This window comes from Podarcis pityusensis (genome assembly GCF_964106645.2).
Source record: "Podarcis pityusensis genome assembly, chromosome: W".
In the NCBI taxonomy this organism is placed as follows: Eukaryota; Metazoa; Chordata; class Lepidosauria; order Squamata; family Lacertidae; genus Podarcis; species Podarcis pityusensis.
The window spans coordinates 4661422-4679991 of record NC_138045.1 but is presented as its reverse complement, the minus strand read 5'-3'; the positions used below and the strand labels follow the sequence as shown (position 1 = coordinate 4679991).

At 43.3% G+C, this 18570-nt stretch overlaps 1 protein-coding gene and 1 long non-coding RNA gene across 4 annotated transcripts in view; one reads left to right on the top strand and one right to left on the bottom strand.

The window, feature by feature from the left end:
- Positions 1–18570, top strand: part of LOC308467815 — a 728761-nt gene that overhangs the window by 145433 nt on the left and 564758 nt on the right. The window lies entirely within an intron of this gene.
- The window catches only part of LOC308467779 (putative helicase senataxin), a 45939-nt gene that overhangs the window by 3120 nt on the left and 24249 nt on the right, over positions 1–18570 (bottom strand). For all 3 annotated transcript variants that reach the window (XM_080989481.1, XM_080989482.1, XM_080989480.1), the window contains exons 2-3: positions 2941–3039; positions 675–762 (exon numbers count right to left, since the gene is read on the bottom strand). In XM_080989481.1, coding sequence (XP_080845607.1) covers positions 675–762; positions 2941–3039 — 187 coding nt within the window. The remainder of the gene's footprint in view (positions 1–674; positions 763–2940; positions 3040–18570) is intronic.

Sequence of the window (18570 nt, the reverse complement as noted above, 5' to 3'; positions counted from 1 at the left end):
TCTCAGTGGTGGCTCCCTCTTTGTGGAATGCCCTCCCTGGGGAGCTATGCCTTTCTCCCTCATCATTGGCTTTCAGGAGGCATTTGAAAACATGTTTGTTTAGCCAGGCACTTTTGGTGGTTGAAGAACACTGTTCCTAGCAATGCTGAGATCACTGGATGAGAGAAAGGTCCCCCCCCCCCCAGATTTTTAATCGTAGCTGTTTTTAGAATGCTTTAACATTTATTCTGTGTGTGGCATGTTTACCACACTGGGCTCATTTGGACAGAACATAAATTCAATAAATAAGCAAATGCTGCCCAATATTTCCCCTAACACTGCTGATTCAAAATACATAATTACTTACGACACCTTTTGGCCAGCCTGATGCTTTCCAGATGTTTTGAACTACAACTCCCACTTGCCACAGCCAGCAGAGCCAACGTGTGCCCTCTTTTGCAAGTGTGGGCAGAGGGCCCAATCTATACAGGGTACTGTGCTCAGAAAATCCTGTGGGCACCCCTGAATCCTGTTATGCTCTCCTTCCAAACAACCCTATGAAGTAGGCTTGATTTATAGCTTTTGGAGGTGATATGGGGAGTTTGTGTGTGTGTATAAATCCAGGTGTCTTTGGGCCAAGCCCAGGACACCACCATTAACCCTCCACAAAGGTGTTTATTTCTTCTTCCACGTACCATGAGCGTTTGCAGGTGTCCAAGGATGAAGAGACTGTACTTGGCTCGGGTGATGGTGATATTCAGTTGCTGCAGACTCTTCAGAAACCTAGTGTCAGGGAGAAGAAGACAGGAGAAGATTTAAGAACAGAAACCAGCACTTATAGAGAGCCTAAAGAGATCATTAGCAGCCTGTCGTCTGACAGCGAGTCAGAGGCAGGGGGGGAGGAGGATGAGCCTGGAACAAGTCATTCTGTACACAGAGGAAGTCAGGGGCGGGGTTTCCGCAGACTTGCATGCTGGGTAAAAAAAAGGGGGGGAAAGCAGACGCGGCAACTGTGCCAAAGGGGTCGGACGTTAATTGAAACACTGGAGATGTACTTTTGAACTTTGTCAATGAATCAAATAGATTGGAACTGGCCGTGAGCCCGGAGTTTTATCTATGCCGGCTTGACAGCATAAAGCCTCTGACACCTAGGGATGGGAAAAAACCCTGTATGTAAGGCTGGCTCAGGATGGGCAGCTATGTCCACAGTGCCCTACTAGCTACCACTGTGGGGTTCAACTAAATCCCTGTTTAAATTTCAAAGGCTTTAAAAAAGTTTCAGGCATTCCCACCAAGGAGGAATAAATCTTAAAATCTGTCCATGCTCTGCTTTTGCAATTTCAGCTGCTCCCTACCCGCCACCATGTGGCTTCCAAGCGCAGACACCCCCACCACCATAAAAAAAACACATGTGGAAAGGAAGTGGGCTGGTGGTGGAAACCAGCTTCATTCCACGTCAGGACCTTCAGCTGCCTATCCAGCACAACCTGTTGGTGGAGTAATACTATTTGTTGTGATTCAGGTGACTTGAAAAACAGAAATGCATCATTAGCACAACAGTGAAATTTTTTCTCCTTCTAACCCCCCCCCCCAACTTTTAAATAAAATAATAAAAAGAAGTCCAACCCTGCTTGCCTGATTTCAGCCCCTTGTGAGTTATTCCTGACCTGCTCTCGACTCCCACCTTGACACTTGAACAGCAGTTCTTCTGGGGCGCATCTAAAAGCACTGGACCCATAGAAGCCAGGAGCCCTCTGATAGGGGCTCCCCATTTTGTGACCCATCTGAAGCTACAGAAGAGGAGAGGCAAGAGGGTGTCTGCACTCTGCCCTCCATTCTGCCCCAAAGCCCAATGCTTCCTTCTGGCCTTGCCAACCCCTCAACTTCCCTGTTCGCCCACCTCCCAGATATATAGTTCAGTTGTAAGCTGACAAAGTGCCCCTCACCTTCAACACACACTGCACCTCCACTTACAATATGAACTTCTGGCTTCAAGATCTGGCTTTTATTGTGTGCTACCCTAGACTGCCATTAGGTTCCTTCCAGGCAGTTTGACAGAAGGGCACATACACACAGTTTTTGGGTTGTGGGACAGGCAGGCACTTTCACATCCTGCTATTTTTTTCTGGAAGAGCCAGAAGAGTTGCTACCACTGGTTAGAGGCCCCCTCTTCTCCCCCCCCTCCAGCTAGATACAGTGGAAGCCCCCTCCCAGATTCGCCAACATAAGGAATTGTAAATTCATTGGGATAAGGGAGGTGAAATGAGGAAGCTAACACAGCCTTGGCCCTGCCAGAGTGCCACACTTTGGGAACTCCTCTCATAAGATCCCGCCTCTCCTGGTATGCCCCACAGAGAAACCTACGGTCTGCAAATAATAACATCCTCAAGGTCCCAGGCCTCAGAGAGGTTAGGCTGGCCTCAACTAGAGCCAGGGCCTTCTCGGCTGCGGCTCCAATCTGGTGGAATGCTCTGTCACAAGAGACTAGGGCCCTGCGGGACTTGACATCTTTCCGCAGGGCCTGCAAGACAGAGTTGTTCCGCCAGGCCTTTGATCAGGGCGCAGCCTGACTCCCTCCTCTGGCAACCTGCACAGAACTTTGCTTAATTGGTTGCCATCAATTTGATTTAATTAATTTTTATAATGAAATATTTTTAGATTGTGTGATTATTTGATTTTTTGATTATTTGATTGTTGTTAGCCGCCCTGAGCCCGGCTTCGGCTGGGGAGGGCGGGATATAAATAAAATTTATTATTATTATTATTATTATTACGGGCATCACAGGTGGTCAAGAGTGGAGTACAAGACCACCATAGGGGCTCCAACACCCCTTGTTCCAACCTTGAATTGTGGACAGTGGCCCACATACTTGACCACCCCAAGGATCACATCTTAAGTGTCAGAATTGCCAGGTTGAGGCACCTCAGTTGTCACCTCGCACTATGACAGCAAAGTCTTACCCAACTGATCCTTGCATGCTGTTCACTCGAACACAGGACACAATGATACAGTCCTTCTCACAGCCGTGGAACCCATCCACGAGGTCAACTTCCCCAACTCTGTAGAGAAAAGGAATGTCGTATGGTGCCATCCTAAATACACTTCTCTCTTTACCACCACCACTCATCCCCAAAAGAGAGGTGAAACTGATTGAAAAGGAAACAAACCACACTTTTATGAAGTTAAAGAAAACTCCACACTTCTTGTCTGAAATAGAAAACTATGTAAACAGTGAGAGAGCAAGCGAGGGAGCACATGGTAGATTGGAGAGATTACTTGAGACAGTAGGCGGGCTGTTGCGCCTCACTTTTCTCAAATGTAAAATGGGAATATAACCTGTATTTTACACACTGCTGTTGCAAGAACAAATGAGATGGGGGTGGTGGTTGTGGGAATGTTAAGGATAGTAGGAAAGGATATATTGAATAAGTATTATCCTTCCTTCACTCATGCTAGTAAGTGATGTAGCAGAGCAGATTCCCCTCATTGGAAGCTAGCTTGCGGATTCGTTTGAAATATAAATTTTATTTATATCCCGCCCTCCCCAGCTGAAGCCAGGCTCAGGGCGGCTAACAACAATAAAATAATGCAACATTAGAAACCATTTCATTCTAAAATTAATTCAAATCAAATTGATGGCAACCATTGGGCTAGAGTTCTGTGAAGATTGCCAAAGGAGGGAGTCAGGCTGTGCCCTGGCCAAAGGCCTGGTGGAACAGCTCTGTCTTGCAGGCCCTGCGGAAAGATGTCAGGTCCCAACTGCTTAGCTTGGCGGAGATGAAAAAATGCCACCTTTGTTATAGCTGCAATCTGCGCCTCCATGGAAAGGGAGGTGTCGAAGATTACACCCAAGCTCTTAACGGACGGTGCTGGCACTAATTGCGGCCCCGTAAGAGATGGGAGTTGCCCCCCCCCATCCCATATCGTCCCGACCCAGCCAAAGGACCTCTGTCTTCGAAAGATTTAACTTCAACCGACTCCCACATAACCATCCAACCACAGCTTCCAAACATCTGATCAGTGTGTCTGGGGCCGAGTCAGGATGGCCATCCATCAACAGATAGAGTTGGGTGTCATCAGCATACTGATGGCAGCCCAGCCCAAAACTCCGGACAAGCTGGGCGAGGGGGCGCATAAAGATGTTGAAAAGCATCGGGGAGAGTATCGCACCCTGAGGCACTTCACACAGCAAGGAGTGGCGCGATGACAATTCCCCCCAAGTGCCACCTTCTGTCCCCAACCAGAGAGAAACGAGCGCAGCCACTGAAGGACTGTGCCCTGGATCCCCACGTCGGCGAGGCGGTGGTCCAGGAGTTCATGATCGACCATGTCGAAGGCTGCTGACAGGTCTAGAAGAATCAGCAGCCCCGACCCACCTCGATCCAGCTGCCTGCGGAGATCATCTGTTAGGGCGACCAGAGCCGTCTCGGTCCCATGACCAGCGCGGAAGCCGGACTGGAATGGATCCAAAGCCGATGTTTCATCCAGAAACCCACCAAGCTGTTCAGCAACCGCTCTCTCAATCACCTTACCCAGGAATGGAAGATTCAAAACCGGGCGGTAATTGGATAGATCTAAGGGATCTAATGATGTTTTCTTTAAGAGCGGATGCACCACTGCCTCCTTCAGTTCTCCTGGGAATGTCCTGGTGCCAAGGGACAAATTGATGATACCCCCCAGGGGGGTCCGCACCTCGTCTGGACACGCTCTAATCAGCCAAGACGGGCACGGGTCAAGAGGACAGGTGGTGCGCTTTCCAGCTCGGAGGAGTCTGTCCACATTGGCTGGGGATATCCGGTCAAAGTGGTCCAATACTGGACCCGAGGACAGTCGAGGGGCCTCCAGTTCCTTTATTGTATCCAAATTGGCAGGGAGGTCACAGTGGAGCAACAGGACCTTCTCCGCAAAAAAGCTTGCAAATGCCTCACAGCTGTGTGTCAAATTGTTATTTAAATTTGGCTGTCGCTCGAGGGACGTTAAAGACCTAATTATACTAAATAATTGCGCCGGGCGAGAGCTAGCGGATGCAACGGAGGCCGAGAAGTAAGACTTCTTAGCGGCCTTCACTGCCATCTCGTAGGTTTTCATAAAAACCCTATAAGATGTTCTTGAGGCTCCGTCGCGGGCACCCTGCCATTACTCGCTCTAGCCGTCTGAGGTCCCACTTCATTTTCCGGAGCTCCTCAGTAAACCAGGGAGCCTGGTTTCTGCGGGGTCGCATTTGATTATTATGGGCACCACTCTGGGCAGCTCCCAACAGATTAAAAACAGAATAAAACATCAAACATTAAAAACTCCCCTAAACAGGGCTGCCTTCAAATGTCTTCTAAAAGTCAGATAGTTGTTTATTTCCTTGACATCTGATGGGAGGGCATTCCACAGGGCAGGTGCCACCACTGAGAAGGCCCTCTGCCTGGTTCCCTGTAATCTCACATCTTGCAGTGAGGGAACCAGCAGAAGGCCCTTGCAGCTGGACCTCAGTGTCTGGGCTGAACGATGGGGGTGGAGATGCTCCTTCAGGTATACTGGGCCACGGCCGTTTAGGGCTTTAAAGGTCAACACCAACACTTTGAATTGTGATTGGAAACATATTGGGAGCCAATGTAGGTCTTTCAAGACTGGTGTTATATGTCCAAAAAATTCTCTCCCTGGAGCTATAGAAAAGATTCAAAATTTGGGGAAGTGGCAGGATTTAAAGTAAATAGGAATAAAACTAAATTATTAGTCAAAAGTTTGAAGGAAGAAGAGAAGAAGAGTTGGAGCAAAATATCGAGATACAAGTCCATAAAAAGGTCAAATATTTAGGGATATGGTTAACATCAAGAAACATAAATATTTACAAAGATAATTATGAAAAAGTGTGGCTCGAGATAAAAAGAAATTTAGAATTATGGAGCAGAATGAACCTCTCCCTGCTAGGAAAGATAGTAGCGGTAAAAATGAATGTTTTGCCAAAAATGCTATTTCTGTTCCAGTCAGTCCCAGTAATGGTAAAAGATGATTGCCTTAAAAAATGGCAGAAGGAAATTTCAAAGTTTATCGGGGGGGGGGGGGGGCAAAAGGCCAAGGATAAACTATAAGTTACTTACAGATACAAAAGAAAGAGGCGGTTTGGCCTGCCCTCCCATACCTTAAATTGTATTATGAGGCTGCATGTTTGGTATGGATTAGGGACTGGATAAAGCTGGAAAAGCAAGAAGCATTGGATTTGGAAGGTCATTGTTGGTACTAAAGGGTTAAGAGGTAACAAGTCACTCTAATCACTGAGCAGCTGGAAGTCATTAAGCATCCAGGAATGTGAGTTAGTTTGTATAAATAGTCAGTTCACCCGTGTGTTCTCTTCTCTCTCCCCCCCCCCCTTGACCTGACTCGCAGACTCAGTTTGTGGCCATGGGCGTGTTTGCTGATATGAGTTAAGTATAGAGTAAAGTTTTCTTTATGCCGGAGATAAAAGCATGTGTGCTTTATCGCCAGGGTTTTTCCTTTGTAAATAAAGTCTTTTTTTCTGAGTTCCAAAGTGCTTGCTCCAGGATTCTTCATTGAAAGGTACTGACTCTCCTGCCTTCTTCAACCGCTGCACGAAATTCTCTGCTGAGATAAGATTTATGGCGTTGGAAGCGCACTGGACGTTTACTTAACATTAAACTAATTAAAGTTTAATGGACAGGTTATGGGTGTTTGTATGTCAAGAAGGAGATAAGGAGTGCAGTTCAGAGTGATTTATGAAAGGACTGGAGTGAAGACAGAAGCGGTTGCCGACAACAAAAGCCTTCAAAGCAGCTTGAGTCCTGCAACGTGCCTAGAAAAAGTTTTAAACAGGCACTGCGCAGTTTGACTTCCGGAGGCGGCGCGAAACGGCAATGGCGGTCCTCTTCGGTATCTGAAGAGGGGCTCCGCAGAAAAGGGTCGTCCGCTGCGGCACAGCGGTGACCCATCAAGAAAAACCACGGGCAGAGTGAGCCCGTGGCCGTGGGACTCGGCGGGCACCAGGAGCGACCCCAAAAACGAAGAAGGAACCCCGTAAGGGGCTCCGGAAACGTGGAAGGGGGAGCGGTGCTGTGAGTTCATCGCTCTTTCTGCGGGAGCGAAGCCGCGCGGCTGCTGCTGATGAGCGCCGACCTTTCTTCTTGAAACATCAGGCTCTAAACTACCTACTCGTGAGTAAGGATCAAATATTTTGGGACTAAAAGCTTTAAATTTGGCTGAAAGCGGGAGACGTTAAACAGGAAGTCCGTCTTCCGGCAGTGCTTTAAAGATCAAAGGCAAAGATTTTAACAAGCGGGAAGCAGCTTTAAAAGATTAAAAATTTGGGACTATCGTGTTGACAGAATTGGCTTTTAAAAAGAAGGAGTAAAGACTTTTATTTTTAAGTGTTTTGGATTTTAAACGGGACATTCCTCCCCTTTATGGATTACAAAGAATTAAGAACCAAATCTCGGACTGACAGGAGAAAAAGAGAGCTGTCATTGCGGAAACTGTATTTAAAATAGAGACTGTTGCAGTGGAGTGATACTGGCAAGATACAATTAAAGAAACTATTATTTGCACCTTTTATCTGAGACTTTGTGACAGCTTGGGAAGTGCTCTGTAAGTTAAAAAAGTTTATGAAGGACTTTTGGTAAATTTGACTGTTTGGGGCTGCAGGGACTTTAATGGCGGATAAACTTCTTTCCTTTTTATGAACTACAGTAATACTCCCCCTAGTGGAGTTTTGGAATTACAAGTGCCTGGGAACAAATTTTATTTTGACTATCTGCTGCTTTGTTATTTACATTCTGGAACTACCCTTCCCATGGGACAATATATAATTTGACCTTGACTCATAGACAGGTGTGGAATGAGTGGCCAACCGAAAACAAGATCTGCTAAAACGAAAGCAAGACAAGCCCAACTTGTGCAAACAACTTTGACTACTCAGTCACGTAGATCATCTGTCCCAGCTGTTTTGGGAATACAAGAAAAAGAAACTGCACAGCCTGCACCAGAGGATATGGCGGAGGGAGGATCGGATACCTTCTTAAAACAAATGCTAGAACAATTTGCAATATTGAATAAGAAGGTAGATGACCAATCGGCAAAAATAGACCAAGCCACATCCTCTATTACTAAACTGTCTGACCAAGTTGCACAACATACACAAGTTATTGGGAATCTTAAGGAAGCAACTGTGGAAAATCGGAGACTGGCTGAAGCAGCCAATGAAAAAGCAGAACAAGCAAATCAAAAAGTTGAGGCTATGAAAGGGGAGGTAAGGCCATTACACAAGCATATTAGTGACCAACAGGCCTACCTGTCTATGGTGGAATTGAGAAACCGGGAAAATAATCTGAGAATAAGAGCTATTCCAGAGCTTGAACAGGAAGATTTAATTGGTTATCTGACAGCAGAATTTTCTAAGTTCTGGGGTATAGAAGAGGATAAAGATTTCAAGATCACAACTGCGTTTAGATTGGGAAGAGTCGTGAGGAGGGATAAGCCCAGAGACTGTTTGATTATTTTGAGATCCAAGCAGGAGAGAGATAAAATACTAGGCCTTCACTTTAAGAAATCACTTGATATCCAAGGTAAAAGAGCAGAATTTTATAGAGATATCCCTAAACAACTTTTGGATCTCAGAGCTACATATACAGACCTAGCAAGACTACTGAGAGGAAACGCGATTCCGTATAGGTGGGAGTTCCCCCAAGGTTTATCTTTTAATTTTAAAGGAAAGAAAATTAAGATCAAAACACCAGAAGATAACCAGAAGTTCCTGCACGACCACGGAGAAGACCTTCAGAAGGGAGCAGCAGCCTCTTGGCCACCGCCACTGCCTGGAATAACACCGATACCTACACCCTCGGGTCCAGAAGAAAAAGAAGACACCCCATTATAGGAACAACAGATTGATTCAGGATGTCTCTGCAGCTGTACAGTTGGAATATAAATGGCGGCAATTCCCCCGAAAAAAGACGAAAGATTTTTCATATTTTGAAAAAAGAACAATTGGATATTATTTGCTTGCAGGAAACGCATGTGACTAGACTCCACAGGAAGGTGCTAATTAACAAAAGATTAGGCCAAGAATTCATTTCATCAGACAGAGTTAAAAAAAGAGGAGTGGTAATCTATGCAAAGGAGAACTTGTCACCGAAATTTTTATTTAAAGATGAGCAAGGAAGAATTTTGGCAATTGAAATACAAACACAGGGAGAAATTTTTTTGATTTTAGGAATATATGCACCAAATGAGGGGAAATCGGAATTTTACAAGAAGCTGCATGAGATAATGCTGGACTATACCAACATCATAATGATGGGTGATATGAATGGGGTGGTTTCTACTCACATGGATAAGTCACAAAATCAAAATTTAACTAAAGACGGCAGACTACCTAAAACCTTTTTTGAACTAACTGACAATATGGACCTGATTGATATATGGAGGACAAGGAATCCCGTGGGTAAAGAAGGAACATTCTTTTCTGAGGCCCACCTATCATGGACAAGAATCGACCAAATATGGACAACTAGAGGACTGGCACCTAAGATCAGAAAAGTGGAAATCTGTCCAAAGACTTGCTCCGACCATAATGCTTTGAAAGTGGAATTGAGACTTACTCCAACCGGTTCTTTCAGATGGAAAATGAATGACACCCTACTAAGAGATCAGGAGATTGTGAAGAAGGCCCAAAAAACTTTAAAGGACTATTTTGAAATTAATTTGAACACTTCGGTGGAAAAGAGAACAATCTGGGACGCAAGTAAAGCTGTAATGAGGGGGTTTCTGATTCAACAGAACACAATTAAGAAAAAACTTTGGAATGGAAAAAAAGACAAGATATTAGAGAAGATAAGAGACGGAGAGAAAAAATTGAGATTAAAACCAAAATCAAAAGAGGTTTTAAGAGAAATCAAATTCCACCAAGCTCAATATGCGAAATTGATAAACCAAGAAGTGGAATGGAAAATTAAACAAATGAAACAAAGATCATTTGAATCGGCAAATAAATGTGGAAAACTGCTAGCATGGCAGTTGAAGAAGAGACAAAAACTGAACTTTGTCACTAATCTAGAGGTGGAAGGCAGAAACATTCAGAAACCAGAAGAAATTAGAAAGTGTTTCCAGAAATATTTCAAAAAACTTTATACACAAGGGCCTCAGGAAGTGTCTGAGATAGATAAATTTTTAAAAGCAAATGGTTTACCAAAACTATCTCAGGAGAAGAGGACAATCCTGAATTATAGAATAACACAACAGGAAATTGAGGGTGCCATTCAGAATATGCAACTAGGCAAGTCTCCAGGCCCAGATGGACTTACCTCCAAGTACTACAAGACATTAAAAGGCTACTTGATACAACCGTTAATGGAGGTTTGTAACCAGATTATGGAGGGGAGGAGGGCACCGGAAACGTGGAAAGAAGCCTTCATCACATTGATACCTAAACTGGAAACTGAAAAGACTCAACTTAAGAACTACCGTCCCATCTCACTCCTAAATGTGGATTACAAAATTTTTGCTGACATTTTGGCAAGTAGACTTAAAAAAATACTTAATGAAGTAATTCACAAGGACCAGGCAGGCTTTCTCCCAGGGAGACATTTGTTTGATAATACCAGGAACATTGTTGATATTTTGGAACTTTTACAAACTAATATCAATACGAAAGCTGTGTTAATTTTTATTGACGCGGAGAAGGCCTTTGATAACATTTCTTGGATGTTTATGAAGAGAAACCTGGAAGGGATGGGAGTGGGGCGGGGGTTTGAAAATGGAATAGAAGCAATCTATTCTGAGCAAAAAGCTAAACTGATAGTGAACAATGTGGTGACAGAGGAGTTCAAAATTGAAAAAGGGACACGACAAGGGTGCCCACTATCCCCTCTTTTATTTATTTCAGTCCTGGAGGTGTTACTGAACATGATTAGGGAGGACCGGTCGATACAAGGAGTACAGGTCGGAGCAAAACAATATAAACTGAAAGCTTTTGCAGATGATTTGGTTTTAACATTACAGGAGCCAGAATCTAGTACAAAAAGAGTATTAGAACTGATTTATGAGTTTGGTCGGGTGGCGGGATTTAAGTTGAATAAGCAAAAAACCAAGGTTTTGGGAAAAAACTTGACATCTTTGGAAATAGATGGGTTTCAGAGGGAAACAGAACTAAGTGTGGTAAAAAAAGTGAAATACCTAGGGGTCCACTTGTCAGCTAAAAATTTGAATTTATTTAAAGACAATTATGAAAAATGCTGGTTGGAAATCAAAAAAGATTTGGAAATCTGGTCAAGATTGAAACTTTCCTTGTTGGGCCGAATTGCAGCTATAAAGATGAATGTATTGCTGAAAATGTTATTTTTGTTTCAGACCCTACAGATTGTGGACAGAGTGGAATGTTTTGGAAAGTGGCAGAAGGATATATCCAAGTTTGTTTGGCAGGGCAAAAAGCCCCGGATAAAGTTTAAAATATTAACTGATTCGAAAGAAAGAGGGGGGTTTGCCCTGCCGGACCTGAGATTATATTATGAAGCTGCGGCCTTCTGCTGGATGAAAGATTGGTTATTACTTGAGAACACTGATGTCCTAGATCTGGAAGGGTTTGACAATGCTTTTGGTTGGCATGCATATTTGTGGTACGACAAGGTAAAGGTTCATAAAATGTTCAAAAATCATATTGTTAGAAAATCAATATTTATGGTCTGGATAAAATACAAGGACTTATTAGAAGGTAAGACTCCGAGGTGGCTCTCACCAGCAGAGGCCAAGGCCCGGAAAAAACCTAATATGGAGGTTGGTTGGCCGAAATATGGGGAAATTATAGAAAAAGTAGGAGAAACTTGGAGACTGCAGAGTTATGAAAAATTAAGGAATAAGGTGCAAAATTGGCTTCACTATGCTCAAATTCAAGAGGTTTTTAAGTTGGACAAAAAAATAGGTTTCCAGGTGGAAAAATCGAAACTAGAGACAGAATTGTTGGAACCAAAGACCAAGGTACTCTCGAGAATGTATAACTTGCTGCTTAAATGGAACACTCAGGATGAGACTGTCAAATCAGCCATGATAAAATGGGCTCAGGACATTGGGTACAACATTATGTTTGAGGACTGGGAAAGGTTATGGACCACTGGTATGAAATTCACGGCATGTAATGCCTTGAAAGAGAATATTATGAAAATGATATACAGGTGGTACATGACCCCAGTCAAGCTTGCTAAGATATATCACTTGTCTGATAATAAATGTTGGAAATGTAAGGAGGCTGAAGGGACATTCTTTCACCTCTGGTGGACTTGTCCAAAAGTGAAGGCCTTCTGGGAAATGATATATAATGAGTTAAAGAAGGTGTTTAAGTACACCTTTCCCAAGAAACCAGAGGCCTTTCTATTGGGCATTGTCGGCCAGAAGGTGTTAAAGAAGGATAGAACCTTTTTTATGTATGCAACTACAGCAGCAAGGATTCTCATCGCAAAATACTGGAAGACCCAAGATTTACCCACACTGGAAGAGTGGCAGACGCAATTGATGGACTACATGGAATTGGCCGAGATGACTGCCAGGATCCGAGATTTGGGAGAAGAAGCAATAGAGGAGGATTGGAAAAAATTTAAAGATTATTTACAAAAATTTTACAAGTTATATGAATGTTAAGAATTCGCATGATTAGGGAAATTCAGCTCCAGCAATAAGATTAAGGTATGGGAAACTAAGTTATATAAAGGAAGGACTAATGTTTAAAAGAATATTATATATGTTATTAGTGTAAATTGAAAATAAGTATTTTAAACGTAAATCACAAGTATTTGAAAGAACAAAAGAATGTACGAAATAAGGTTATAATTTGCTGAAAAATTTTATTGTAAAGAACGCACGGTGAGGGAGACGTGGGGAAGTCCGGTTGGTTATGAAAAAATGCTTTGAAAGGATGATTTTTTTCTTTTTCTTTTTCTTTTCTGTTATTTCTTTGTATAACTGACTTTGTTTTTCTATTTGGAAAAAAAGCAATAAAAAATATTTTAAAAAAAATAAAATAAACAGGCACTGCGCAGTTTGTACTCGCTGGAAGACGTCTTATTCCTCAAGGAGCCACCTCAGCAGCTGGGAGACGGTCTACAGGTGTGTGAGTATCGTTCCTAAGCCCCAGGGAGGATGGCAGAGTCCCAGGAAAGTTTTGCTGTCCCGTTTACGCGACTCAATGGGAAAAATTGGCAAGATTGGAAGGCTAGAGTAAGGGTTTGGTTGCAAGCAAAAGAGTTGTGGAGTTGTACTGAAGCACTGCCTTTACAGGCAGCTGCAGACGCGTCTGCAGAAGACAAAGCAGCAGCAGCAGCAGCTTCACGGAAACGCGACAGGAAAGCCCAAGGTCTATTAGTTTTGGCAGTGGGACCAGAGCAAATGCCTTATGTTTCTGAGTTAAAGAACACGCATGAGGTCTGGACGGTTCTGCAGCGGCTAAATTCCAGAAACACTGCGGGGGCCAAGATCCATGCTACAAGATGTTTGTTTGATTTACGTCTCCAACCGGGAGCGTGTGTGAAAGAACATATTGCCAAAATGGTGTCTGCCTTTAATCAACTAAGACAGCTGGGCATTCCTTTCTCTATGGAGCAGCAGTCATACATATTGTTGTCTTCTCTTGATAAAAGCTATGAGACTCTAGGTTTAACTTTGGAAGCTATGCCTTCAGCTGAATTAACCTTTGAATACATTTCTTCTCGGCTTGCAGATGAACAGGATAAAAGGCAAAGAGAAAGAGGTTTGTCTTCAAAGGGGAGTTGTGCTGTGCCGAAGAGTGGGGATGCTGAGTTTGAGAACACAATAAATGCTTTTGCAGCTAGACACTGTTTTCGCTGTGGTTCCTCTTCCCATTTAATCAGGAACTGCACACGTGAACCTGGTCAAGACAGTACCAAGGCCGTTACCCCTAGTTACCAGACAAGGAGTTCCAGGGGACGTCGAAGAAGAGGAGGAGGTCGTGGCTACTCCCACAGCACACAGCACATGGCTTCAGCAATGGCGTTGATGCAAGGGCGTGGCCAAGGCAGCAATCTACGCTGGTTGATCGACAGTGGTGCATCTCACCACCTGGTGGCGCCATCTAGCGTCCGTTTGCAGAATTGCAGGCATTTGCAAACCCTTAAAGTTGTGACAATGGCAGATTCAACTAAACGTTCCTTAGAGACCGTAGGCACAGTGTTCTTGAATTGTTTGCATACAGAAATTGATGCCTATGTGCTAAATGGAATGAAGGGGTGTATTTTGTCTGTGTCAGAACTTGATAGAGATGGGTTTAAAACTGTGTTTGAAAATGGGGTTTGCACTATTTCAAAGAATAACGTATCTCTTTTGCAGGTGGAATGCAGAAATGGGTTATATTATTTTGAGACAAGTCCAGATGAAGTTGAACAGGTTCATGCTGGTTGTGTGAACTCGCCTACCCATAATTCTTGTGTTCATTTATGGCACCGTCGTTTGGGACATATTAATTTTCAGTATGTTAAAAGGCAACCTGAATTATCAGAAGGGTGCAAAATGAACAAATGTACTAAGTATTTGGATTGTACTGCATGCAAAAGGGCGAAGGTTCATAGATGCAGCTATCCCAGTTCAGATAGAAAATCTGACAAAGTATTCCAACTTGTGCATATGGACCTATGTGGCCCAATGCCTGTTGCTAGCATGGGAGGTTCGAGGTATGCACTGTGTCTCTCGGAAGACAAAACAAAAGTCACATGGTTTTTTCCTCTCAAAACAAAAGCAGATACTGCAGAAACAGTTAAAAATTGGGTTCATGCAGTAGAACTTGAATTCGGTACTAGAGTACTTGCTTTTCAGACAGACAGAGGGTTAGAATTTACCGGGTCTGTGTTGCAGAATTTCTTTAAGAAAAAGGGAATTAAGCATCGTCTGTCTACACCTTATTCCCCCCAAGAAGGAGGCGTGGCCGAACGTAAAAACAGGGTTCTGCAAGAGTTGGCAAACTCTATGTTGTTTGATTCTAAACTCCCTCAAAGTTACTGGGCGGAAGCCTGGCAGACGGCTACTCATATTCTGAACCGAGTATATAATTCGGTAATTGATACTACGCCATATTTTGCTTTATACGGGAAGAAGCCCAAAGTTAATTACTTTCGGGTGTTTGGATCTCAAGCCTATGTACTTATCCCAAAAGCGTTAAGGAAAAAGGGAAGTCCAAGGGCTAGGAAACTCATCTTTTGTGGGTACGAACCACACGCCAAATCTTGGAGGTTCGTGAACCTAGATGGGGATACTACAAGAGTGGTCATCAGTAGGAGCGCTGAATTTTGTGAGCAATCCGGATGGACTCACTTACATGCTAACCCTGACATTTTGAGAGATGATTTAGGCATTTATGCTGAGAATGAAAGTCCAGAGGGTGGTGAGCCAGAAGGGGATGGTGCACATGGTTCAGATGCAGATTCTGACCAGGCAGCAGGTTCTTCTCCTAAGGTAGAAAAGCCAGAATCTAGGAGTGTTCCAACATCGCCAGTCAGTAGGCCTAGCAGACAGCAAAAGCGAAGCAGGTCGCCTGCAACACCAAGCCCAAGGGAGGTATCTAAATGGAGGTCTTTATCCCTAGGGGCGTATCCAGATATAAAGTCTGAGACAGATTCTGACAGCCAACGGTCAGAGGGGGCACAAGAGGAACAATTGCGCAGATCAAAACGTGCCACAAAGGGCAAACCACCAGAGCGGTTTGAGATGACAAGTGTATACGTAAATATGGCACAGTGTGAGCCAGATAGCTATATAGAGGTACAACAGCTTCCAAGCTCAAAAGCCGTAAAGTGGCAGGAAGCAATGGAAAAAGAGATGGCTTCAATGAAGTCTCTCGGTGTGTTTACAAGTACAGAGCTTCCGAAAGGGCAACAAGCTGTAGGTTGTCGGTGGGTATATCATTTAAAGCCCACAACTACTGAGGAGTTGCATTATAAAGCCCGACTAGTTGCAAAAGGATTTTCGCAGCACAAAGGTGTTCACTATTCTCAAATCTATGCCCCTACTTCAAGATCGGAGTCATTAAGAATGCTTTTAGCCTCTTCAGCTAAGAAGGGAAATAAGCTGTTTCATTTTGATGTCAATGTGGCTTATTTAAATGCAGACTTACAGGAGGAAGTCTATATGACACCACCACCAGGTTTTGAAGGAGACAAGCCAAAACAGGTCTGGCGCCTACACAAATCCATTTACGGGTTGAAACAGTCCGCCCGTAATTGGAATTCCTGCTTAAACGATGCTCTAGAGAGCATGGGGTTCAGAAAAAGCGCAGCAGATGCGTGTCTTTATCTAAAAGGCTCGGGATGTGAACAAGAAGCAGTTTTGATATTGACGATTTATTATACAGTGGAAAGGACGATAAACTTGCACAACAATTTGCCACAAAGCTTGGAGAAAAGTTTCAGATAAAATCACTAGGCACTGTATCTGTTTATCTAGGAGTTAAAATTCAGCAAGATGAAAATGGGAACTATTGGCTTAGCCAAGAAGCTAAGATCCAGCAGTTGCTGGAAAGGTTTAAAATGGACGACTGTGCTGGTGTTAAAACCCCAATGGAGTTAAGTTACACAAAGGATGCTCAAGCCGAGCAACAGGCAGAGTTCAGTAATCCCGGGGTTTACCAGTCAGCAATAGGCAGTCTACTCCACATTGCACAATGGACTCGGCCCGATATAACATATGCTGTCAACATGCTGTGTAGACAAGCTGAAAAACCATCAATGCATACTTGGCAAGGAGTAAAAAGAGTTTTAAGGTATCTCCAAACTGTTAGGATATTTCCGTTCCACCTTAAAAGGGAGCAGGCTTTGTGAGTCAGAGTCTGCGTATTTCCTGTTCACAGGATGTTTGTTTTCTGTTGCTTTCGTTTTCTCTCTGTGTCGTAGACACTAAAGCAGGCAGTCATGTTTTTCTGTGTTCTGATCAACGCTGAATAAACTTGTAAATAATGCTCTCCTGAGTGCAACTTTTGGCTGTGCATTATCTGCTGATAGAGTGTGCATGAGCTCTGGAATGTGGCAAGATATTTTCTAGAAACTCATGTCGCTGCGTGCCTACGGGAGGTCGATGGATCGTCCGGCAGACGGCTTGGGGGCCTTGATGGACTTTATCTCCCTGGCAGTATCCCAACAACCAAAAGGTTTCGCTTAAAACTATCAGCAGAGGGCAGCACACAACTTGAATGTTGGGCCGACAGCAGTTGGGCAGATGCTGGACCAGATAGAAAATCAGTGTCAGGAATGGTGATAAAATTTGGAAATGCACTAATTGGTTGGAGATCAAGAAAGCAATCACTTATAGCTTTAAGTTCAACTGAATCTGAGTTCAATGCATTATCAGATGTATGTAGAGAACTGGAATTTTATAAGCAACTGGTACAAGAATTGTTTGGAGAATGTTCCCTACCTATCAGAGTGTGGGAAGACAATCAACCTTGTATTAAACTAGCTAAATCAGGTCAATTCAAGGCACTCACAAAACACTTGGATATCCGTTATCAAAATGTATGCCAAAGTGTAAAACAAGGTTTAATTGAACTAAAGTATTGTCCAAGCAAAGAAAATCTCGCAGACGGTTTTACAAAAGCTTTGAGTCCGCAATCTCATAAATATTTCTGTTCAGGTTTAAATTTGAATTAAGGTTGGTACAGCTCAGTGTTACGAGCGAGAGGGGGTGTTGGTACTAAAGGGTTAATAGGTAACAAGTCGCTCTAATCACTGAGCAGCTGGAAGTCATTAAGCATCCAGGAATGTGAGTTAGTTTGTATAAATAGTCAGTTCACCCGTGTGTTCTCTCCCCCCCCCCTTGACCTGACTCGCAGACTCAGTTTGTGGCCATGGGCGTGTTTGCTGATATGAGTTAAGTTTAGAGTAAAGTTTTCTTTATGCCGGAGATAAAAGCATGTGTGCTTTATCGCCAGGGTTTTTCCTTTGTAAATAAAGTCTTTTTTTCTGAGTTCCAAAGTGCTTGCTCCAGGATTCTTCATTGAAAGGTACTGACTCTCCTGCCTTCTTCAACCACTGCACGAAATTCTCTGCTGAGATAAGATTTATGGCGTTGGAAGCGCACTGGACGTTTACTTAACATTAAACTAATTAAAGTTTAATGGACAGTCATGATAATAGATTCGGATGGCATGCATATCTATGGTATGGGAAAGGAAAAGTACATAAAGGATTTTATAATCATATAATTAGGAAATCATTAATGAGGGTTTGGGAGAGATATAAAGATTTAATAGAACAGAAGACACCTTGGTGGCTCTCACCACTTGAAGCTTTGCTGCTCAAGCCACTTGGTAAAAAAGGAAAATGGCTTACATACAGTGATTTACTAAAGGACCGAGAAGGAAAATGGAAGCTAAAAGAGTATGAGGAAATAAAAGATCATTTTCAGAGTTGGTTACATTACAGGCAATTACACAAGATATACAAAAAAGACAACAAGAAAGGATTTAGTTATACTACTTCTAGATTTCAAAAGGAAGTGATAGAAGGAAAAGTGAAGTTGCTGAACGGTGCATATAGTATTCTGCTAGAATGGGAAACAAAAGATGAGGTGAAATCGGTCATGATCAAATGGGCACAAGATATAGG